This window comes from Chiloscyllium plagiosum, unplaced genomic scaffold (assembly GCF_037043375.1).
Source record: "Chiloscyllium plagiosum isolate Xiang-an unplaced genomic scaffold, Cpla_swu_hap1 HiC_scaffold_47, whole genome shotgun sequence".
In the NCBI taxonomy this organism is placed as follows: Eukaryota; Metazoa; Chordata; class Chondrichthyes; order Orectolobiformes; family Hemiscylliidae; genus Chiloscyllium; species Chiloscyllium plagiosum.
Genome location: NW_028270185.1, coordinates 1,843,681 through 1,869,061, shown reverse-complemented (window position 1 = coordinate 1,869,061; position 25,381 = coordinate 1,843,681). Strand labels below are relative to the sequence as shown.

The 25,381-nt window shown below is 44.9% G+C and overlaps 1 protein-coding gene across 5 annotated transcripts in view; it reads left to right on the top strand.

Annotated features, from left to right (window-relative positions):
• The window catches only part of LOC122542727 (leucine-rich repeat and fibronectin type III domain-containing protein 1-like protein), a 274,125-nt gene extending 255,710 nt beyond the window's left edge, over positions 1–18,415 (top strand). For all 5 annotated transcript variants that reach the window (XM_087983854.1, XM_087983856.1, XM_087983855.1 and 2 more), the window contains one exon: positions 16,786–18,415. In XM_087983854.1, coding sequence (XP_087839980.1) covers positions 16,786–17,686 — 901 coding nt within the window. In that variant the 3' untranslated portion in view covers positions 17,687–18,415. The remainder of the gene's footprint in view (positions 1–16,785) is intronic.
• The last annotated feature ends 6,966 nt before the right edge of the window (positions 18,416–25,381 follow it).

The window sequence follows — 25,381 nt, the reverse complement described above, 5'->3', positions numbered from 1 at the left end:
CTGTGCTGTAACTGGGTATAGCTGTGATGTAACTGGGTATAGCTGTGATGTAACTGGGTGTAGCCGTGATGTAACTGGGTGTAGCTGTGATGTAACTGGGTATAGCTGTGATGTAACTGGGTATAGCTGTGATGTAACTGGGTGTAGCCGTGCTGTAACTGGGTATAGCTGTGATGTAACTGGGTATAGCTGTGATGTAACTGGGTGTAGCTGTGATGTAACTGGGTGTAGCTGTGCTGTAACTGGGTATAGCTGTGATGTAACTGGGTATAGCTGTGATGTAACTGGGTGTAGCTGTGCTGTAACTGGGTATAGCTGTGATGTAACTGGGTATAGCTGTGACGTAACTGGGTGTAGCTGTGATGTAACTGGGTGTAGCTGTGACGTAACTGGGTGTAGCTGTGATGTAACTGAGTATAGCTGTGATGTAACTGGGTATAGCTGTGCTGTAACTGGGTGTAGCTGTGATGTAACTGGGTATAGCTGTGATGTAACTGGGTATAGCTGTGATGTAACTGGGTGTAGCTGTGATGTAACTGGGTATAGCTGTGATGTAACTGGTTATTGCTGTGATGTAACTGGGTATAGTTGTGATGTAACTGGGTATAGCTGTGATGTAACTCGGTATAGCTGTGATGTAACTGGGTGTAGCTGTGATGTAACTGGGTGTAGCTGTGATGTAACTGGGTATAGCTGTGATGTAACTGGGTATAGCTGTGACGTAACTGGGTATAGCTGTGATGTAACTGGGTGTAGCCGTGCTGTAACTGGGTATAGCTGTGATGTAACTGGGTGTAGCCGTGCTGTAACTGGGTATAGCTGTGATGTAACTGGGTATAGCTGTGATGTAACTGGGTATAGCTGTGATGTAACTGGGTGTAGCTGTGATGTAACTGGGTGTAGCCGTGCTGTAACTGGGTATAGCTGTGATGTAACTGGGTATAGCTGTGATTTAACTGGGTATAGCTGTGATGTAACTGGGTGTAGCTGTGATGTAACTGGGTGTAGCTGTGATGTAACTGGGTATAGCTGTGATGTAACTGGGTGTAGCTGTGATGTAACTGGGTATAGCTGTGATGTAACTGGGTATAGCTGTGACGTAACTGGGTGTAGCTGTGATGTAACTGGGTGTAGCTGTGATGTAACTGGGTATAGCTGTGCTGTAACTGGGTATAGCTGTGCTGTAACTGGGTGTAGCTGTGCTGTAACCGGGTATAGCTGTGATGTAACTGGGTGTAGCTGTGATGTAACTGGGTATAGCTGTGATGTAACTGGGTATAGCTGTGCTGTAACTGGGTGTAGCTGTGATGTAACTGGGTGTAGCTGTGATGTCACTGGGTATAGCAGTTCTGTAACTGGGGATAGCTGTGCTGAAACTGGGTGTAGCTGTGCTGTAACTGGGTATAGCTGTGATGTAACTGGGTATAGCTGTGATGTAACTGGGTGTAGCTGTGATGTAACTGGGTGTAGCTGTGCTGTAACTGGGTGTAGCTGTGATGTAACTGGGTGTAGCTGTGCTGTAACTGGGTATAGCTGTGATGTAACTGGGTATAGCTGTGCTGTAACTGGGTGTAGCTGTGATGTAACTGGGTGTAGCTGTGCTGTAACTGGGTATAGCTGTGATGTAACTGGGTGTAGCTGTGATGTAACTGGGTATAGCTGTGATGTAACTGGGTATAGCTGTGATGTAACTGGGTGTAGCTGTGCTGTAACTGGGTATAGCTGTGATGTAACTGGGTATAGCTGTGATGTAACTGGGTGTAGCTGTGCTGTAACTGGGTATAGCTGTGATGTAACTGGGTATAGCTGTGACGTAACTGGGTGTAGCTGTGATGTAACTGGGTGTAGCTGTGACGTAACTGGGTGTAGCTGTGATGTAACTGGGTATAGCTGTGATGTAACTGGGTATAGCTGTGATGTAACTGGGTATAGCTGTTCTGTAACTGGGTGTAGCTGTGATGTAACTGGGTATAGCTGTGATGTAACTGGGTATAGCTGTGATGTAACTGGGTGTAGCTGTGATGTAACTGGGTATAGCTGTGATGTAACTGGTGATTGCTGTGATGTAACTGGGTGTAGCTGTGATGTAACTGGGTATAGCTGTGATGTAACTGGGTATAGTTGTGATGTAACTGGGTATAGCTGTGATGTAACTCGGTATAGCTGTGATGTAACTGGGTGTAGCTGTGATGTAACTGGGTGTAGCTGTGATGTAACTGGGTATAGCTGTGATGTAACTGGGTATAGCTGTGACGTAACTGGGTATAGCTGTGATGTAACTGGGTGTAGCCGTGCTGTAACTGGGTATAGCTGTGATGTAACTGGGTGTAGCCGTGCTGTAACTGGGTATAGCTGTGATGTAACTGGGTATAGCTGTGATGTAACTGGGTATAGCTGTGATGTAACTGGGTATAGCTGTGATGTAACTGGGTGTAGCTGTGATGTAACTGGGTGTAGCCGTGCTGTAACTGGGTATAGCTGTGATGTAACTGGGTATAGCTGTGATGTAACTGGGTATAGCTGTGATGTAACTGGGTGTAGCTGTGATGTAACTGGGTGTAGCTGTGATGTAACTGGGTATAGCTGTGATGTAACTGGGTGTAGCTGTGATGTAACTGGGTATAGCTGTGATGTAACTGGGTATAGCTGTGACGTAACTGGGTGTAGCTGTGATGTAACTGGGTGTAGCTGTGATGTAACTGGGTATAGCTGTGCTGTAACTGGGTATAGCTGTGCTGTAACTGCGTGTAGCTGTGCTGTAACCGGGTATAGCTGTGATGTAACTGGGTGTAGCTGTGATGTAACTGGGTATAGCTGTGATATAACTGGGTATAGCTGTGCTGTAACTGGGTGTAGCTGTGATGTAACTGGGTGTAGCTGTGATGTCACTGGGTATAGCCGTGCTGTAACTGGGGATAGCTGTGCTGTAACTGGGTGTAGCTGTGATGTAACTGGGTATAGCTGTGATGTAACTGGGTATAGCTGTGATGTAACTGGGTATAGCTGTGCTGTAACTGGGTATAGCTGTGATGTAACTGGGTATAGCTGTGATGTAACTGGGTGTAGCTGTGATGTAACTGGGTGTAGCTGTGCTGTAACTGGGTGTAGCTGTGATGTAACTGGGTGTAGCTGTGATGTAACTGGGTATAGCCGTGCTGTAACTGGGTATAGCTGTGATGTAACTGGGTGTAGCTGTGATGTAACTGGGTATAGCTGTGATGTAACTGGGTGCAGCTGTGATGTAACTGGGTATAGCTGTGATATAACTGGGTATAGCTGTGATGTAACTGGGTATAGCTGTGATGTAACTGGGTATAGCTGTGATGTAACAGGGTATAGCCGTGATGTAACTGGGTATAACTGTGATGTAACTGGGTGTAGCTGTGATGTAACTGGGTGTAGCTGTGATGTAACTGGGTGTAGCTGTGATGTAACTGGGTATAGCCGTGCTGTAACTGGGTGTAGCTGTGATGTAACTGGGTGTAGCTGTGCTGTAACTGGGTATAGCTGTGATGTAACTGGGTGCAGCTGTGATGTAACTGGGTATAGCCGTGATGTAACTGGGTGTAGCTGTGATGTAACTGGGTGTAGCTGTGATGTAACTGGGTGCAGCTGTGCTGTAACTGGGTATAGCTGTGATGTAACTGGGTGTAGCTGTGATGTAACTGGGTGTAGCTGTGATGTAACTGGGTGCAGCTGTGCTGTAACTGGGTATAGCTGTGATGTAACTGGGTGTAGCTGTGATGTAACTGGGTGTAGCTGTGATGTAACTGGGTGCAGCTGTGCTGTAACTGGGTATAGCTGTGATGTAACTGGGTGTAGCTGTGATGTAACTGGGTGTAGCTGTGATGTAACTGGGTGCAGCTGTGCTGTAACTGGGTATAGCTGTGATGTAACTGGGTGTAGCTGTGATGTAACTGGGTGTAGCTGTGATGTAACTGGGTATAGCTGTGATGTAACTGGGTGTAGCTGTGATGTAACTGGGTGTAGCTGTGATGTAACTGGGTGCAGCTGTGCTGTAACTGGGTATAGCTGTGATGTAACTGGGTGTAGCTGTGATTTAACTGGGTGTAGCTGTGCTGTAACTGGGTATAGCTGTGATGTAACTGGGTATAGCTGTGATGTAACTGGGTATAGCTGTGATGTAACTGGGTGTAGCTGTGATGTAACTGGGTGTAGCTGTGCTGTAACTGGGTGTAGCTGTGATGTAACTGGGTGTAGCTGTGATTTAACTGGGTGTAGCTGTGCTGTAACTGGGTGTAGCTGTGATGTAACTGGGTATAGCTGTGATGTAACTGGGTGTAGCTGTGATGTAACTGGGTGTAGCTGTGCTGTAACTGGGTGTAGCTGTGATGTAACTGGGTGTAGCTGTGATGTAACTGGGTGTAGCTGTGATGTAACTGGGTATAGCTGTGATGTAACTGGGTATAGCTGTGATGTAACTGGGTGTAGCTGTGATGTAACTGGGTGTAGCTGTGATGTAACTGGGTATAGCTGTGATGTAACTGGGTGTAGCTGTGATGTAACTGGGTATAGCTGTTCTGTAACTGGGTGTAGCTGTGATGTAACTGGGTATAGCTGTGATGTAACTGGGTATAGCTGTGATGTAACTGGGTGTAGCTGTGATGTAACTGGGTGTAGCTGTGATGTAACTGGGTATAGCTGTGATGTAACTGGGTGTAGCTGTGATGTAACTGGGTATAGCTGTGATGTAACTGGGTATAGCTGTGCTGTAACTGGCTATAGCTGTGATGTAACTGGGTATAGCTGTGATGTAACTGGGTATAGCTGTGATGTAACTGGGTGTAGCTGTGCTGTAACTGGGTATAGCTGTGATGTAACTGGGTATAGCTGTGATGTAACTGGGTGTAGCTGTGCTGTAACTGGGTATAGCTGTGATGTAACTGGGTATAGCTGTGATGTAACTGGGTGTAGCCGTGCTGTAACTGGGTATATCTGTGATGTAACTGGGTATAGCTGTGATGTAACTGGGTATAGCTGTGATGTAACTGGGTGTAGCCGTGATGTAACTGGGTGTGGCTGTGATGTAACTGGGTGTAGCTGTGATGTAACTGGGTGTAGATGTGATGTAACTGGGTATAGCTGTGATGTAACTGGGTATAGCTGTGATGTAACTGGGTATAGCTGTGATGTAACTGGGTACAGCCATGATGTAACTGGGTGTAGCTGTAATGTAACTGGGTGTAGCTGTGCTGTAACTGGGTATAGCTGTGATGTAACTGGGTGTAGCTGTGATTTAACTGGGTGTAGCTGTGCTGTAACTGGGTGTAGCTGTGATGTAACTGGGTATAGCTGTGATGTAACTGGGTGTAGCTGTAATGTAACTGGGTGTAGCTGTGCTGTAACTGGGTATAGCTGTGATGTAACTGGGTGTAGCTGTGATTTAACTGGGTGTAGCTGTGCTGTAACTGGGTGTAGCTGTGATGTAACTGGGTATAGCTGTGATGTAACTGGGTGTAGCTGTGATGTAACTGGGTGTAGCTGTGCTGTAACTGGGTATAGCTGTGATGTAACTGGGTGTAGCTGTGATTTAACTGGGTGTAGCTGTGCTGTAACTGGGTGTAGCTGTGATGTAACTGGGTATAGCTGTGATGTAACTGGGTATAGCTGTTCTGTAACTGGGTGTAGCTGTGATGTAACTGGGTATAGCTGTGATGTAACTGGGTGTAGCTGTGATGTAACTGGGTGTAGCTGTGATGTAACTGGGTATAGCTGTGATGTAACTGGGTGTAGCTGTGATGTAACTGGGTGTAGCTGTGATGTAACTGGGTATAGCTGTGATGTAACTGGGTATAGCTGTGATGTAACTGGGTATAGCTGTGATGTAACTGGGTGTAGCTGTGATGTAACTGGGTGTAGCTGTGATGTAACTGGGTATAGCTGTGATGTAACTGGGTATAGCTGTGATGTAACTGGGTGTAGCTGTGATGTAAATGGGTGTAGCCGTGCTGTAACTGGGTATAGCTGTGATGTAACTGGGTATAGCTGTGCTGTAACTGGGTATAGCTGTGATGTAACTGGGTATAGCTGTGATGTAACTGGGTATAGCTGGGACGTAACTGGGTATAGCTGTGATGTAACTGGGTGTAGCTGTGATGTAACTGGGTATAGCTGTGCTGTAACCGGGTGTAGCTGTGATGTAACTGGGTGTAGCTGTGCTGTAACCGGGTATAGCTGTGCTGTAACTGGGTGTAGCTGTGCTGTAACCGGGTATAGCTGTGCTGTAACTGGGTGTAGCTGTGCTGTAACTGGGTATAGCTGTGCTGTAACTGGGTGTAGCTGTGCTGTAACTGGGTATAGCTGTGATGTAACTGGGTATAGCTGTGATGTAACTGGGTGTAGCTGTGATGTAACTGGGTATAGCTGTGATGTAACTGGGTATAGCTGTGCTGTAACTGGCTATAGCTGTGATGTAACTGGGTATAGCTGTGATGTAACTGGGTATAGCTGTGATGTAACTGGGTGTAGCTGTGCTGTAACTGGGTATAGCTGTGATGTAACTGGGTATAGCTGTGATGTAACTGGGTGTAGCTGTGCTGTAACTGGGTATAGCTGTGATGTAACTGGGTATAGCTGTGATGTAACTGGGTGTAGCTGTGATGTAACTGGGTGTAGCTGTGATGTAACTGGGTATAGCTGTGATGTAACTGGGTGTAGCTGTGATGTAACTGGGTGTAGCTGTGATGTAACTGGGTATAGCTGTGATGTAACTGGGTATAGCTGTGATGTAACTGGGTATAGCTGTGATGTAACTGGGTGTAGCTGTGATTTAACTGGGTGTAGCTGTGCTGTAACTGGGTGTAGCTGTGATGTAACTGGGTATAGCTGTGATGTAACTGGGTATAGCTGTTCTGTAACTGGGTGTAGCTGTGATGTAACTGGGTATAGCTGTGATGTAACTGGGTGTAGCTGTGATGTAACTGGGTGTAGCTGTGATGTAACTGGGTATAGCTGTGATGTAACTGGGTGTAGCTGTGATGTAACTGGGTGTAGCTGTGATGTAACTGGGTATAGCTGTGATGTAACTGGGTATAGCTGTGATGTAACTGGGTATAGCTGTGATGTAACTGGGTGTAGCTGTGATGTAACTGGGTGTAGCTGTGATGTAACTGGGTATAGCTGTGATGTAACTGGGTATAGCTGTGATGTAACTGGGTGTAGCTGTGATGTAAATGGGTGTAGCCGTGCTGTAACTGGGTATAGCTGTGATGTAACTGGGTATAGCTGTGCTGTAACTGGGTATAGCTGTGATGTAACTGGGTATAGCTGTGATGTAACTGGGTATAGCTGGGACGTAACTGGGTATAGCTGTGATGTAACTGGGTGTAGCTGTGATGTAACTGGGTGTAGCTGTGATGTAACTGGGTATAGCTGTGCTGTAACCGGGTGTAGCTGTGATGTAACTGGGTGTAGCTGTGCTGTAACCGGGTATAGCTGTGCTGTAACTGGGTGTAGCTGTGCTGTAACCGGGTATAGCTGTGCTGTAACTGGGTGTAGCTGTGCTGTAACTGGGTATAGCTGTGCTGTAACTGGGTGTAGCTGTGCTGTAACTGGGTATAGCTGTGATGTAACTGGGTATAGCTGTGATGTAACTGGGTGTAGCTGTGATGTAACTGGGTATAGCTGTGATGTAACTGGGTATAGCTGTGCTGTAACTGGCTATAGCTGTGATGTAACTGGGTATAGCTGTGATGTAACTGGGTATAGCTGTGATGTAACTGGGTGTAGCTGTGCTGTAACTGGGTATAGCTGTGATGTAACTGGGTATAGCTGTGATGTAACTGGGTGTAGCTGTGCTGTAACTGGGTATAGCTGTGATGTAACTGGGTATAGCTGTGATGTAACTGGGTGTAGCTGTGATGTAACTGGGTATAGCTGTGATGTAACTGGGTGTAGCCGTGCTGTAACTGGGTATATCTGTGATGTAACTGGGTATAGCTGTGATGTAACTGGGTATAGCTGTGATGTAACTGGGTGTAGCCGTGATGTAACTGGGTGTGGCTGTGATGTAACTGGGTGTAGCTGTGATGTACCTGGGTGTAGATGTGATGTAACTGGGTATAGCTGTGATGTAACTGGGTATAGCTGTGATGTAACTGGGTATAGCTGTGATGTAACTGGGTACAGCCATGATGTAACTGGGTATAGCTGTAATGTAACTGGGTGTAGCTGTGCTGTAACTGGGTATAGCTGTGATGTAACTGGGTGTAGCCGTGATGTAACTGGGTGTAGCTGTGCTGTAACTGGGTGTAGCTGTGATGTAACTGGGTATAGCTGTGATGTAACTGGGTGTAGCTGTGCTGTAACTGGGTATAGCTGTGATGTAACTGGGTGTAGCTGTGCTGTAACTGGGTGTAGCTGTGATGTAACTGGGTATAGCTGTGATGTAACTGGGTATAGCTGTGATGTAACTGGGTATAGCTGTGATGTAACTGGGTGTAGCTGTGATGTAACTGGGTGTAGCCGTGCTGTAACTGGGTATAGCTGTGATGTAACTGGGTGTAGCTGTGCTGTAACTGGGTGTAGCTGTGCTGTAACTGGGTGTAGCTGTGATGTAACTGGGTATAGCTGTGATGTAACTGGGTGTAGCTGTGCTGTAACTGGGTATAGCTGTGATGTAACTGGGTGTAGCTGTGATGTAACTGGGTATAGCTGTGATGTAACTGGGTGTAGCTGTGCTGTAACTGGGTATAGCTGTGATGTAACTGGGTGTAGCTGTGATGTAACTGGGTGTAGCTGTGATGTAACTGGGTGTAGCTGTGACGTAACTGGGTATAGCTGTGATGTAACTGGGTGTAGCTGTGATGTAACTGGGTTAGCTGTGCTGTAACTGGGTATAGCTGTGATGTAACTGGGTATAGCTGTGATGTAGCTGGGTATAGCTGTGACGTAACTGGGTATACCTGTGATGTAACTGGGTATAGCTGTGCTGTAACTGGGTGTAGCTGTGATGTAACTGGGTATAGCTGTGATGTAACTGGGTGTAGCTGTGCTGTAACCGGGTATAGCTGTGCTGTAACTGGGTGTAGCTGTGCTGTAACTGGGTATAGCTGTGCTGTAACTGGGTGTAGCTGTGATGTAACTGGGTGTAGCTGTGATGTAACTGGGTGTAGCTGTGATGTAACTGGGTATAGCTGTGATGTAACTGGGTGTAGCTGTGCTGTAACTGGGTATAGCTGTGCTGTAACTGGGTGTAGCTGTGATGTAACTGGGTGTAGCTGTGATGTAACTGGGTGTAGCTGTGCTGTAACTGGGTATAGCTGTGATGTAACTGGGTATAGCTGTGATGTAACTTAGTATAGCTGTGATGTAACTGGGTATAGCTGTGATGTAACTGGGTGTAGCCGTGATGTAACTGGGTGTAGCTGTGATGTAACTGGGTATAGCTGTGATGTAATGGGGTACAGCTGTGATGTAACTGGGTATAGATGTGATGTAACTGGGTGTAGCTGTGCTGTAACTGGGTATAGCTGTGATGTAACTGGGTGTAGCCGTGATGTAACTGGGTGTAGCTGTGCTGTAACTGGGTGTAGCTGTGATGTAACTGGGTATAGCTGTGATGTAACTGGGTGTAGCTGTGCTGTAACTGGGTATAGCTGTGATGTAACTGGGTGTAGCTGTGCTGTAACTGGGTGTAGCTGTGATGTAACTGGGTATAGCTGTGATGTAACTGGGTATAGCTGTGATGTAACTGGGTATAGCTGTGATGTAACTGGGTGTAGCTGTGATGTAACTGGGTGTAGCCGTGCTGTAACTGGGTATAGCTGTGATGTAACTGGGTGTAGCTGTGCTGTAACTGGGTGTAGCTGTGCTGTAACTGTGTGTAGCTGTGATGTAACTGGGTATAGCTGTGATGTAACTGGGTGTAGCTGTGCTGTAACTGGGTATAGCTGTGATGTAACTGGGTGTAGCTGTGATGTAACTGGGTATAGCTGTGATGTAACTGGGTGTAGCTGTGCTGTAACTGGGTATAGCTGTGATGTAACTGGGTGTAGCTGTGATGTAACTGGGTGTAGCTGTGATGTAACTGGGTGTAGCTGTGACGTAACTGGGTATAGCTGTGATGTAACTGGGTGTAGCTGTGATGTAACTGGGTTAGCTGTGCTGTAACTGGGTATAGCTGTGATGTAACTGGGTATAGCTGTGATGTAGCTGGGTATAGCTGTGACGTAACTGGGTATACCTGTGATGTAACTGGGTATAGCTGTGCTGTAACCGGGTGTAGCTGTGATGTAACTGGGTATAGCTGTGATGTAACTGGGTGTAGCTGTGCTGTAACCGGGTATAGCTGTGCTGTAACTGGGTGTAGCTGTGCTGTAACTGGGTATAGCTGTGCTGTAACTGGGTGTAGCTGTGATGTAACTGGGTGTAGCTGTGATGTAACTGGGTGTAGCTGTGATGTAACTGGGTATAGCTGTGATGTAACTGGGTGTAGCTGTGCTGTAACTGGGTATAGCTGTGCTGTAACTGGGTGTAGCTGTGATGTAACTGGGTGTAGCTGTGATGTAACTGGGTGTAGCTGTGCTGTAACTGGGTATAGCTGTGATGTAACTGGGTATAGCTGTGATGTAACTTAGTATAGATGTGATGTAACTGGGTATAGCTGTGATGTAACTGGGTGTAGCCGTGATGTAACTGGGTGTAGCTGTGATGTAACTGGGTATAGCTGTGATGTAATGGGGTACAGCTGTGATGTAACTGGGTATAGATGTGATGTAACTGGGTGTAGCTGTGATGTAACTGGGTATAGCTGTGATGTAACTGGGTATAGCTGTGCTGTAACTGGGTATAGCTGTGATGTAACTGGGTATAGATGTGATGTAACTGGGTATAGCCGTGATATAACTGGGTATAGCTGTGATGTAACTGGGTATAGCTGTGATGTAACTGGGTATAGCTGTGATGTAATGGGGTACAGCTGTGATGTAACTGGGTATAGCTGTGATGTAATGGGGTACAGCTGTGATGTAACTGGGTATAGCTGTGATGTAACTGGGTGTAGCTGTGATGTAACTGGGTATAGATGTGATGTAACTGGGTATAGCCGTGATATAACTGGGTATAGCTGTGATGTAACTGGGTATAGCTGTGATGTAACTGGGTATAGATGTGATGTAATGGGGTACAGCCGTGCTGTAACTGGGTATAGCCGTGATGTAACTGGGTATAGCTGTGATGTAACTGGGTATAGCTGTGATGTAACTGGGTGTAGCCGTGATGTAACTGGGTATAGCTGTGATGTAACTGGGTATAGCTGTGATGTAACTGGGTACAGCTGTGATGTAACTGGGTATAGCTGTGATGTAACTGGGTGTAGCCGTGATGTAACTGGGTATAGCTGTGATGTAACTGGGTGTAGCTGTGATGTAACTGGGTATAGCTGTGGTGTAACTGGGTGTAGCTGTGATGTAACTGGGTATAGCTGTGATGTAACTGGGTATAGCTGTGATGTAACTGGGTATAGCTGTGATATAACTGGGTATAGCTGTGATGTAACTGGGTATAGCTGTGATGTAACTGGGTATAGCTGTGCTGTAACTGGGTATAGCTGTGATGTAACTGGGTGTAGCTGTGATGTAACTGGGTGTAGCTGTGATGTAACTGGGTATAGCTGTGATGTAACTGGGTATAGCTGTGATGTAACTGGGTGTAGCTGTGATGTAACTGGGTATAGCTGTGATGTAACTGGGTATAGCTGTGATATAACTGGGTATAGCTGTGATGTAACTGGGTATAGCTGTGATGTAACTGGGTATAGCTGTGATGTAACTGGGTGTAGCTGTGATGTAACTGCGTGTAGCAGTGATGTAACTGGGTATAGCTGTGATGTAACTGGGTGTAGCTGTGATGTAACTGGGTACAGCTGTGATGTAACTGGGTGTAGCTGTGATATAACTGGGTATAGCTGTGATGTAACTGGGTGTAGCTGTGATGTAACTGCGTGTAGCCGTGATGCAGTTGGGTGTAGCTGTGATGTAACTGGGTATAGCTGTGATGTAACTGGGTGTAGCTGTGATGTAACTGGGTATAGCTGTGATGTAACTGGGTGTAGCTGTGATGTAACTGGGTGTAGCTGTGATGTAACTGGGTGTAGCTGTGATGTAACTGGGTATAGCTGTGACGTAACTGGGTATAGCTGTGATGTAACTGGGTGTAGCTGTGATGTAACTGGGTGTAGCTGTGATGTAACTGGGTGTAGATGTGATGTAACTGGGTGTAGATGTGATGTAACTGGGTGTAGCTGTGATGTAACTGGGTATAGCTGTGATGTAACTGGGTGTAGATGTGATGTAACTGGGTGTAGATGTGATGTAACTGGGTGTAGATGTGATGTAACTGGGTGTAGCTGTGATGTAACTGGGTATAGCTGTGATGTAACTGGGTGTAGCTGTGATGTAACTGGGTGTAGCTGTGATGTAACTGGGTATAGCTGTGATGTAACTGGGTATAGCTGTGATGTAACTGGGTGTAGCTGTGATGTAACTGGGTGTAGATGTGATGTAACTGGGTGTAGCTGTGATGTAACTGGGTGTAGATGTGATGTAACTGGGTATAGCCGTGCTGTAACTGGGTATAGCTGTGATGTAACTGGGTGTAGCTGTGATGTAACTGGGTGTAGCTGTGATGTAACTGGGTGTAGATGTGATGTAACTGGGTGTAGCTGTGATGTAACTGGGTATAGCTGTGATGTAACATGGTACAACTGTGATGTAACTGGGTGTAGCTGTGATGTAACTGGGTGTAGCTGTGATGTAACTGGGTGTAGATGTGATGTAACTGGGTGTAGCTGTGATGTAACTGGGTATAGCTGTGATGTAACTGGGTGTAGCTGTGATGTAACTGGGTGTAGATGTGATGTAACTGGGTGTAGATGTAATGTAACTGGGTGTAGCTGTGATGTAACTGGGTATAGCTGTGATGTAACTGGGTGTAGCTGTGATGTAACTGGGTGTAGCTGTGATGTAACTGGGTGTAGATGTGATGTAACTTGGTGTAGCTGTGATGTAACTGGGTGTAGCTGTGATGTAACTGGGTGTAGCTGTGATGTAACTGGGTGTAGATGTGATGTAACTGGGTATAGCTGTGATGTAACTGGGTATAGCTATGATGTAACTGGGTGTAGATGTGATGTAACTGGGTGTAGCTGTGATGTAACTGGGTGTAGCTGTGATGTAACTGGGTGTAGCTGTGATGTAACTGGGTATAGCTGTGATGTAACTGGGTATAGCTGTGATGTAACTGGGTGTAGCTGTGATGTAACTGGGTGTAGATGTGATGTAACTGGGTATAGCCGTGCTGTAACTGGGTATAGCTGTGATGTAACTGGGTGTAGCTGTGATGTAACTGGGTGTAGCTGTGATGTAACTGGGTGTAGATGTGATGTAACTGGGTGTAGCTGTGATGTAACTGGGTATAGCTGTGATGTAACTGGGTGTAGATGTGATGTAACTGGGTGTAGCTGTGATGTAACTGGGTGTAGCTGTGATGTAACTGGGTGTAGATGTGATGTAACTGGGTGTAGCTGTGATGTAACTGGGTATAGCTGTGATGTAACTGGGTGTAGCTGTGATGTAACTGGGTGTAGATGTGATGTAACTGGGTGTAGATGTGATGTAACTGGGTGTAGCTGTGATGTAACTGGGTATAGCTGTGATGTAACTGGGTGTAGCTGTGGTGTAACTGGGTGTAGCTGTGATGTAACTGGGTGTAGATGTGATGTAACTTGGTGTAGCTGTGATGTAACTGGGTGTAGCTGTGATGTAACTGGGTGTAGCTGTGATGTAACTGGGTGTAGATGTGATGTAACTGGGTATAGCTGTGATGTAACTGGGTGTAGATGTGATGTAACTGGGTGTAGATGTGATGTAACTGGGTGTAGCTGTGATGTAACTGGGTATAGCTGTGATGTAACTGGGTATAGCGGTGATGTAACTGGGTGTAGCGGTGATGTAACTGGGTATAGCTGTGATGTAACTGGGTGTAGCTGTGATGTAACTGGGTATAGCTGTGATGTAACTGGGTATAGCCGTGATGTAACTGGGTATATCTGTGATGTAACTGGGTGTAGCTGTGATGTAACTGGGTATAGCTGTGATGTAACTGGGTATAGCTGTGCTGTAACTGGGTGTAGCTGTGATGTAACTGGGTACAGCTGTGATGTAACTGGGTATAGCTGTGATGTAACTGGGTGTAGCTGTGACGTAACTGGGTATAGCTGTGACGTAACTGGGTGTAGCTGTGACGTAACTGGGTGTAGCTGTGATGTAACTGGGTATAGCTGTGATGTAAATGGGTTCAGCTGTGATGTAACTGGGTATAGATGTGATGTAACTGGGTGTAGCTGTGATGTAACTGGGTGTAGCTGTGATGTAACTGGGTGTAGCTGTGATGTAACTGGGTATAGCTGTGATGTAACTGGGTACAGCCGTGATGTAACTGTGTGTAGCTGTGATGTAACTGGGTATAGCTGTGATATAACTGGGTATAGCTGTGATGTAACTGGGTGTAGCTGTGATGTAACTGGGTATAGCTGTGATGTAACTGGGTGTAGCTGTGATGTAACTGGGTATAGCTGTGATGTAACTGGGTATAGCCGTGATGTAACTGGGTATAGCTGTGATGTAACTGGGTGTAGCTGTGATGTAACTGGGTATAGCTGTGATGTAACTGGGTATAGCTGTGCTGTAACTGGGTGTAGCTGTGATGTAACTGGGTATAGCTGTGACGTAACTGGGTGTAGCTGTGACGTAACTGGGTGTAGCTGTGATGTAACTGGGTATAGCTGTGATGTAAATGGGTTCAGCTGTGATGTAACTGGGTATAGATGTGATGTAACTGGGTGTAGCTGTGATGTAACTGGGTGTAGCTGTGATGTAACTGGGTGTAGCTGTGATGTAACTGGGTACAGCTGTGATGTAACTGGGTATAGCTGTGATGTAACTGGGTGTAGCTGTGATGTAACTGGGTATAGCTGTGACGTAACTGGGTGTAGCTGTGACGTAACTGGGTGTAGCTGTGATGTAACTGGGTATAGCTGTGATGTAAATGGGTTCAGCTGTGATGTAACTGGGTATAGATGTGATGTAACTGGGTGTAGCTGTGATGTAACTGGGTGTAGCTGTGATGTAACTGGGTGTAGCTGTGATGTAACTGGGTATAGCTGTGATGTAACTGGGTGTAGCTGTGATGTAACTGGGTGTAGCTGTGATGTAACTGGGTGTAGCTGTGATGTAACTGGGTACAGCTGTGATGTAACTGGGTATAGATGTGATGTAACTGGGTATAGCTGTGATGTAACTGGGTGTAGCTGTGATGTAACTGGGTATAGCTGTGACGTAACTGGGTGTAGCTGTGACGTAACTGGGTGTAGCTGTGACGTAACTGGGTATAGCTGTGATGTAAATGGGTTCAGCTGTGATGTAACTGGGTATAGATGTGATGTAACTGGGTGTAGCTGTGATGTAACTGGGTGTAGCTGTGATGTAACTGGGTGTAGCTGTGATGTAACTGGGTATAGCTGTGATGTAACTGGGTACAGCCGTGATGTAACTGTGTGTAGCTGTGATGTAACTGGGTATAGCTGTGATATAACTGGGTATAGCTGTGATGTAACTGGGTGTAGCTGTGATGTAACTGGGTATAGCTGTGATGTAACTGGGTGTAGCTGTGATATAACTGGGTATAGCTGTGATGTAACTGGGTATAGCTGTGATGTAACTGGGTATAGCTGTGCTGTAACTGGGTATAGCTGTGATGTAACTGGGTATAGCTGTGATGTAACTGGGTATAGCTGTGATGTAACTGGGTATAGCTGTGCTGTAACTGGGTATAGCTGTGATGTAACTGGGTGTAGCTGTGATGTAACTTGGTACAGCCGTGATGTAACTGGGTATAGCCGTGCTGTAACTGGGTATAGCCGTGCTGTAACTGGGTATAGCTGTGCTGTAACTGGGTATAGCTGTGATGTAACTGGGTATAGCTGTGCTGTAACTGGGTATAGCTGTGATGTAACTGGGTGTAGCTGTGATGTAACTGGGTATAGCTGTGATGTAACTGGGTGTAGCTGTGATGTAACTGGGTATAGCTGTGATGTAACTGGGTGTAGCTGTGATGTAACTGGGTGTAGCTGTGCTGTAACTGGGTGTAGCTGTGATGTAACTGGGTATAGCTGTGATGTAACTGGGTGTAGCTGTGATGTAACTGGGTATAGCTGTGCTGTAACTGGGTATAGCTGTGATGTAACTGGGTGTGGCTGTGATGTAACTGGGTTTCGCTGTGATGTAACTGGGTGTAGCTGTGATGTAACTGGGTGTAGCTGTGATGTAACTTGGTACAGCCGTGATGTAACTGGGTGTAGCTGTGATGTAACTGGGTGTAGCTGTGATGTAACTGGGTATAGCTGTGATGTAACTGGGTGTAGCTGTGATGTAGCGTGGTACAGCCGTGATGTAAATGGGTATAGGGGTAGTGTAACATTTTTTGATCAGTCCTCCATTCTGTAACTAAGCAGTATACCTGGGTACCTTTATGCCTAAGATGGTGCTGTAAGTGGTGACTTATAAACCTTTCACTGTACATTTGAGTACATGTGACAATAAAATTAATAAATTAATTCAGTTTGTTGAAGGAGATATAATCCCATTTCATGACCACTGACAGCTCCAAGGGAGATTAACCCTAAAAAATGCCCAGATGACACCAGTGTGGGAAATGTGATGCTGTATGTGATGGATAATTACTAACAGCAGGTTTTGTATCTTTTAGAATGATTCCATCTACAAGCAGAACCTTCTTGGTGAATGATCTGGCTCCGGGAAGGGACTATGACCTGTGCATTTTGGCTGTCTATGATGATGGGATTACTTCAATGACTGGCACTAGAGTGGTGGGCTGCGTCCAATTCACAACTGAACAAGAATACACCCAATGCCATTCAGTACACACCCAGTTCCTTGGTGGGACCATGATCATCATCATTGGCGGCATCATTGTGGCCTCTGTGTTGGTTTTCATCATCATCCTTATGATCAGGTACAAAGTCTACAATAACACTGGGGAACACAAGACTGTGGTGAGCAACATGTGCTCACAGACCAATGGAGGTCAGAATGGAGGAATGACACAGTCCAGCTCCAAGCTCACCGAAGGTTCAGGTGAGTCCATTCAAGAGATTTTTGGTGAATCCTCCAAAGGTTTGGTGACTGTGTTATTGAACATGTCTCGGGAAAAGGGTGATTTTCCTCAAGCTACTGTGCTGACAGCAGACACTTTGTCTCACACACAATGCAGGAGGACAAAGCCAGTTGTAGACCCCCATAAAGAAGCTCAGCTGTCCTCTGAAGAGGGACAGACAGAGGGGAGCACAACTGACTCCAGCTTGTCGGTTTGCTTGATTAGACCGCGCAAGGTCACGCTACCTCGAAGGGAAAAGGAAGCTAAACTAAGCAATGTATCTGTTCTGCCCTGCGAAATCTCGAGAACCCACCATAGACATTCGTTTGATGGAGACTATTCTCTGTTCCAGAGCCACAGCTACCCAAGGAGGGCACGGACTAAGGCAAATCTGACTGGCAGTGGGCAGAATTTGAACTCTGATGACACTGTCTTGGAGAACAAGAGAACCACGTGCAGCAGCACAGAATGGATGTTGGAAAGCACAGTGTGAGCTCAACGTCACTCACAGGACTGCAACAACAGACCTTCATTAATGCAGGGCTATCATTAGCTTGGAGGTAAACCTTTCAAAAGGAGAGATCAGGCAGGGAACCTCAGATGTGTCGCTATGCATCTGCAGCGGTGCCTTAGTCTACCACAACACGGGGACCTGGGAATGGAAAGGTTCATTGCTGCCAATGTCTGTGCCCAAGGACAGGACCATCGCTGTGTTCACAGAAGGAGTTGCTTGTTGTTTTCTTTCGTCTCTCCCGTCAGTGTTGCAACACTTTGCAATCCAGAGGGATTTGCGTTCAATAATGGGTGCATTTGGAGGACTTCACGTCACACTAGACAGGATCTGCCATTGGAGAACCTATCGTCATTATCACTCTCATTTCGACTAAGACACGGCTTTGATGTTTAATGAAACCAGAAAATAAGACGTATATAAGCAGAAATTCATAGAAAGATGGGGGGATGATTGATATATGTTGGACTGCTTTCAAATTCAAAATTATTTCATGTTTGATATTTGTTGTATCTGGCTGGCCTGGATAAATTTCTGTGCAAGTGTAATGTACTATATATCTATATATCTGTCTTTATATAAAAATACAGATATTTATATGGATATATGTATCTGTATTCTACATTTATATCTAGTAGAGTTGTACCACCCATGATTTTTTTAAAGATGCTGTTGATGAACATGTTTTTATATTAAAAACCTGTGCCATCATTGAGTTTACCTTTTTGTATGATTCTGAGTTTGGTTGTGATTTTTACTAAAAGCTGAACAATTTTCTCAGCAAACTCTTTGTCAGAGAAATGGATGGAAAGAAAATTAATTGGAAGAGATATTCCACTCATGGCCCACTGGATGTAGGGAAACTTCCCAAATTTTAATTCTCTGCAGTTCCTGCTCCTCTAGCGACAGAGTGCTGATTGAGGGAAGTATTACCCTTGTTCTTATACAGCGAAAGAAAACCCAACTAAACAATTTAACCTCAGATTTTACTTGAGGTGCTGACCATAGAACAAAAAAAAACCAAAGACCAATACAGCCCAGGAACACAGGTTGTTCGGCCCTCCAAGCCTGTGCCGACACATTTTGCCCTTTCATACTAAAACTTTCTTCACTTACAGGATCTGTATGCCTCTATTCCCTTCTTATTCATGTATTTGTCCAGGTGCTTCTTCAATGCTGCTATTGTGTCTGCTTCCACCACCTCCTCTGGCCGCGCATTCCAGGCACTCACCACCCTTTGTATGAAAAGTTGTCTTATACATCTTTTTTAAACATCCCCCTCCTTGCACCTTGAACTTGTGTCCCCTAATAATTGACCCCTCCACCCCATGAAAACGCCTCATGCTTTCCACTCTGTCTATGCCATTCACAATTTCACAAACACTATCAGGTCGCCCCTCAACCTCCTGCATTTGGTGAAAGCAAACACAGTCTATCCAACCTTTCCTCATCGCTAAAATCCCCCATATCAGGCAACATCTTGGTAAACCTTTTCTGTATCCTCTCCAAAGCATTTGGTAGTGTGGTCCCTGAATTCTACAGAAATGTTAAACATCCACTGACAAGTTGTCAATTTGGAATTTGTGGTTCAGTTTCACCCTGGTTGGCATAGCACAAGTTGCAAAGAGATAATTCAGAAAGAAAAATAAACATAACTGAAATAAAGGCCCAGTGGTTTTACTCATGTCTGGCATTTGTGTGTGGGGAATTTAGCTTGTAAACAATTTTACAGAATTCTCATGATTATCCAAATAAGCATCAGAACTGTAACCCTGATCGGATCAGCATTCTCCCGTTTTCTCCTGTAATCCTGCCTACCTCCTTGCCATGAATTGCAACCTCTGCTCTTGTTCCCAGTCCCTTTCCCAGCATAATCTCACCCTTTCACCCTCTTTTTATTAGCTCCTGTGTACCTCTGCCCCTGCAGCTTGGTTGAGACTGAGAATAGGAGTAGAGATCAGAGTGAAGGTTCGGGAGGATGTTAAAGAGATAAAGCTCAGTCAGCGAAGATATTCAGAACTAAATGTTCCTGTGCTAATTGGTGCAATCATTTTATAACTAGTGTGTTAAAACAAGCAAGTCAGCAGCAAAGCAGATCCAGACAATATCTTCTACATTAGCAACAACCCATTTTACTGAAAAGACCATTTATTGGTGACAGTGGCTGCCTTGTAGATATCTCAAATTTCAGCCTGCAGTTGTTCTGTATCCTTAACATTGAAAATGCTAATGTTGCCCTGAAGGGAATTCTGAGTAAAGATGCTCATTGCTTTGGCGAATATAATTTCTTTCTTAACTCCTTTTAATTATTAATTAGTGTTTGCATTATTAATTTCTTTAAAGTTTGGTGTGTATAAATTTATCTCATGAATTTCAAGCATATTAAATTTGAGAGCATATTACACACATACAGAAGTAATTAATAGTAATTGAACACCAGTGAAGAGCATTTCATCCCCTGATTTGCACACACCAGATGGCTCGTTGTCGCAGTCATATCGTGATAAATAGATGCCTGAGAGTGGGGTTACAGACTGTCGTTTAGCCGAGTGTGTCACAGTCAGTATGGAACAGCCAGCTATATTTGGTAGTCTTCAGTGGCTGTCTGTTACTGTTACTTCTATAATGGAGGAGTTGGCATTGCGGTGTGGGGGAAGTTGAATTTAGAAAGAGGTCCTCGTTAGAACGGAACCTCAGGTCATTATGAAGAGGCTGACGCTAAGCCAACACTGCAACCACAGCGCCGACAGACTGTCAGAGAATAAACTGAGTCAGGCAGCTCCCCCTCTCAGATTGACCTTGAAGTAATAACTACATTGGGGCAGGGAGCTGAACTTTTAATAAAAAGGGCCAACCAACAACTTGCAATTCTATCACATGTTTATTGCTAAATTAAAGTCCCAAGGCCCAAAATTGGATGAAGAGAGGGATATGGATCCTGTAAGTGAAGACAGTTTTAGTATGGAAGAGCAAAATGTCAGCACAGGCTTGGAGGGCCGAAGGGCCTGTTCCTGTGCTGTATTATTCTTTGTTCTCTTTGTTCTATGGTTAGAGACTTTTGAGGCCACAAAGAGGTTAAAACATAAGATTGAGAACTGGGGGCAACATTGGTAAATATTATCTGAGTTCTTCAAAGACTTGTGATTGACTCTCCTTCCTGATGAGCTATCGTGAGAAACAGGGTTCCAGGGTCGATCCCTGGTTTGGAGTGAAGTATCACTGATGAATCCAGTGAGGAATCACCATACAATGAGTTATCACATCTTTGGGTTTGGGAGAGAAAATCCACATAGAGTTCCCTTCTGGTTCATTATCCAATAACCACTGGTGGGAAGTGTAGAAGACCAGGTGTTGGATGGTATCTGCTGTGATTCCATGCAGTGTTGAATGTCCAGCTACAAGGAGCCTAAACATTGAATTCTGCTGAATTCTGGGTCTGCGTGCATGCACAAAAGGGTTTTCCACTGAAATAATAGCAAAAATAAACATCTTTAGGAGAGGAAAGGAGAGATCATGAAGAAAAAGTTAAAGCAGGAGAAACCCAGTGAAGTGTTGAGCAACCGTTAATATCAAGTAGTGATGGAACATATCTTTGGCCATATAATCGCTTATTACCTTTCCCACTTCTTGTCGAATAATTTAACAGCCACTTGAGTCACATTATTAACTAGCATTCTTATATTAACATATAAAACTCATTTCTAAAACATAAATTTACAATAAATGGGCACATTTATAAGGGTTGGTACATTCAGGAACTCTCCACAGTGTAATAAATTCTTAGTTAGTTGGCCAAAAGATTCTGAGCTTCATCTAGAGTTTCTGTACAGTGCAGTCTATAAACCTCCTGACTGTCACATTGAGTCATTCATTCCAGACCTGCATGAGATGAGAAATAACAAAGGATTCATTTTAAAGCATTCGGGCTAAATATTGAAAACAGGCTCTATCCAGCCCTGCCTTTATTGGTCAGTGCATTGAGTACAGGGGTTGGGACATCACGTTGTGGCTGTACAGGGACATTGGTGAGGCCACTTTTGGAATACTGTTTTCAACTCGGGTCTCCCTGCTGTAGGAAAGATGTTGTCAAAACTTGAAAGGGTTCAGAAAAGGTTTACAGAATGTTCCTGGGTCTGGAGGGTTTAAGGAGAGGCTGAATAGGCTGGGGTTATTTTCCCTGGAGCATCAGAGGTTGAGGGGTGATCTTATAGAGGTCTATAATATCAAGAAGGGCATGGATAGGATAAACAGACAAGGTCTTTTTCTCAGAATGGGGGAGTCCAAAACTCAAGGGTACAGATTTAAGGTGGGAGGGGGAAGATTTAAAAGGGACCTGAGGGGTAACTTTTTCACACAGAGGGTGGTGTGTGTGTGGAATGAGCTGCCAGAGGAAGTGGTGGAGGCTGGTACAATTACAACATTTAACAGGATGAGAATATGAATAGGAAGGGTTAAGAGAGATATGGGTCATGTGCTGGCAGATGGGACTAGATTAATTTAGGATTTCTGGTCGGCATGGATGGGTTGGACCAAAGGGTTTTTTCCTGTGTTAAACAACTCTATAACTTTAAATTGATCGAGGAATCACAACAGAATTTACCAGGTATTTGTGGGGGGCGACTGGGCAGGAATTGGTTCAATTTCTTGAGTTCCAAACACTTTGAAGATTCTTTTATGTGCGTGATTTGTTATAGACTATTGAGCCATGTCAGCAGACACGCAAACCTGTGAGCCAGGAATGCCATGGGGTTTGGTTTCAGGACTGGGATTTAAACCAATTTTCTAGATTGACATTACAGAGGGGAAACTTCACCTGTTGTGTGAGATTTTAAATCGAAGCTCTGAAGCTAGCAGTATTCTTCCATTTGCTAAACTAATATTTCTTCCTCAAAAAAATCCCAGAGAAAGGGATTATGTGGTTTGACGAGGTCAGCTAATTATAGTACTGGATACGGAAGATCCCAGAATGAAATAGATGGTGTGTGTAATTTTCACAATTTGTTAATGTTGTCGTGTGTCACCTAAACAATCACATGAGGCGGAAGATTTTCTTTAAAGTTAGAACATAGGTTTATTACACAAAAGAAGATTTTTCTTAAGAAAGCTAATTATACATAGAAAACAGTTATAATTATATCACAACCCACACCTCATCCTGTTTTCTGATACCATTCATTACAGAGACTCAAGAAATTACAATCCTATTTCAATTTTCCCGTAAAGAAAGAACATTTTATTGATCGTAAACTTTTGTGGAGCATCCTGAAATTGCAGATCTAAAGAAATGCAACTTTGTCTTTCTTTGTTTTCAATAATCAATCATATGTCAACATCAATGTGTAAATGTCATGGTTAATTTCTGTTTAATGCTCTGTAACTTCCTCGACCCCTCAATTCAGTTCTGCTCAGTGTTTTCTGGCAGGGATGTGTAAATTGTATCAGTTTACTCCTGCTGTGGGTGTGTTGGTAATTTGTCAGCTCACTATGTGAAACTCGGGCTAGTTATCCCAGCTGTACTGACACTTCACACATGAGCTCTGTCAGCGATCACTGAGGGCATTCTGAAGCTGCAGTTCTCAGTGATCACAGACATTCAGTTGGTCTGACTGTTTTGCCTTATTTAACGACAGAAAGTTACAGGTTCACACAGAGTTGCTTTAACCACCTCCAATGTGGCCAAATTCTCAACTTGAACAACCAAGTCCAAAAAGGAGTAACTTGAGCAATGTTGGAATTTACCGTTTCTCCTGAGATACTGCCGTGAAAATAACACATTGAAGGGAAAGATAGACTTGTATTTGTGTAGCACCTTCCCTGACCTTATGATGTCCCTAAATGCCTGACAATTGATAAGGTGTTTTGGTTTTGCATGTCTGCAAGGCACAAGTCAGGAGTGTGATGGAATACTCCCCACTTGCCCTGGATGGGGGCAGCTCCAACAACACTCAAGAAGCTTGACACCATCCAGGACAAAGTAGCCCCCACTTGATTGGCACCACATCCACAAACACCCACTCCCTCCACCACCATCGCTCAGTAGCAGCAGTGTGTACCATTGACAAGATGTACTGCAGAAACTCACCAAAGATCCTCAGGCAGCACCTTCCAAACCCACAACCACTTCCATCTAAATGGACAAGGGGCAGCAGATACATGGGAACACCACCCCCTGCAAGTTCCCCTCCAAGGCCTTCACCATCCTGACTTGGAAATACAGAGGAACCTCGATTATCCGAACGAGATGGGCGGGCACTACTTTGTTCAGATAATTGATTATTTGGTTAATCGATTAAATGCCTTTCCTCTGGGGCTCGGAGTTTTAAAAGTCTGCTCCTCTTTCAGGAGATGAGGCATCAGCACACCATGCGCGAGCCCACCCCCTTCCCCCTGTTCAACACCACCCCCGCCTGCCCCGTGCACTCTCTCCCCACCCACCCGTCCCTGCCCCCTTTCCGGGGCAGCTGGACTGGACATCAACCACAAGACTGCTACTACTGGGGGGGAAGTCTCCAAATACCACACACAGCCCCCCCATGCATACACACACATACAAACATACACAGATACACACAAACATACACACAAACACACACACACACACACAAACATACACACAAACACACACAGACACACACAACTTTTTACTGCAACGTCTTTGACAGATTCCACCTTTACCTTGTACAGGACAATGTTGGCGAGATTATCTGGGGAAGGGGGGTGGTGTTTGGTACACCCCTGTGTAGAACTCCAGGGAAAGTGTGGGGAGAGAGAGAGGGCAGGAGGTCAGTCATTTGGAGACGGTGCCTGTTTAATCACTGTCAACAAAAGACGCGATCACTGTTGGAAACACGCCTTTGATGTAATGTTTCTATCGGGACCTCGAGATCCCCTTCGGATAATCTGATATTTGGATAATTGATATTCGGATAATCGAGGTTCCTCTGTATATCACCGTTCCATCACTGTCAGAATCCTGGAATTCCCTCCCTAGGGGCATTGTGGGCCAACCCACAGCACCTGGACTGCAGCGGTTCAAGAAGGCAGCTCACCCCCACCTTCTCAAGGGGGCAACTAGGGACGGGTAATAAATACTGGCCCAGCCAGCAATGCCCACGTCCTGTGAATGAATAAAAAGGTGAATCTGAAGTGTGGTTACTTTCATATTGTTGTCTACCTATGGCTGGCTATTTGTGAACAGGAAGATCCCATAACAATGTGCTATTTAACAGGATTTATTAATACTAGGCAATATGTGATTGAATAATTCCATATGCTGGCCATGAAATTGGGTTTCTCCGACATTTATGTACAAGCTCTTAACAAATGAGGATGGAATTCCATTGTAATAGTGGAACTAACACTCTTAAAATAAAAGATTTGAATGTCTTTGTTAAAACAGCAGATGCTTGATATAAATGCACTGCATATTCACACACTAATATTTGGACAGTCCAATTTCAGAGAATTCATGCTGGTGTTGTGTAAAAGCTCAGTCTTCTAATCAGCTTTTCAAACATCTGTCATGTTTTCTACCAAATGCACAGGGCTGTGATCTATCAGCCGTGCCATTTACACTCGATGAGTCTTCCTGCCTGCCACATGTAGCAGAATTGTATATCCATTTACAATTTCAATCCACTCAGGGCACGGAGTGAATCTCTTTCTCAGTAGACAGTA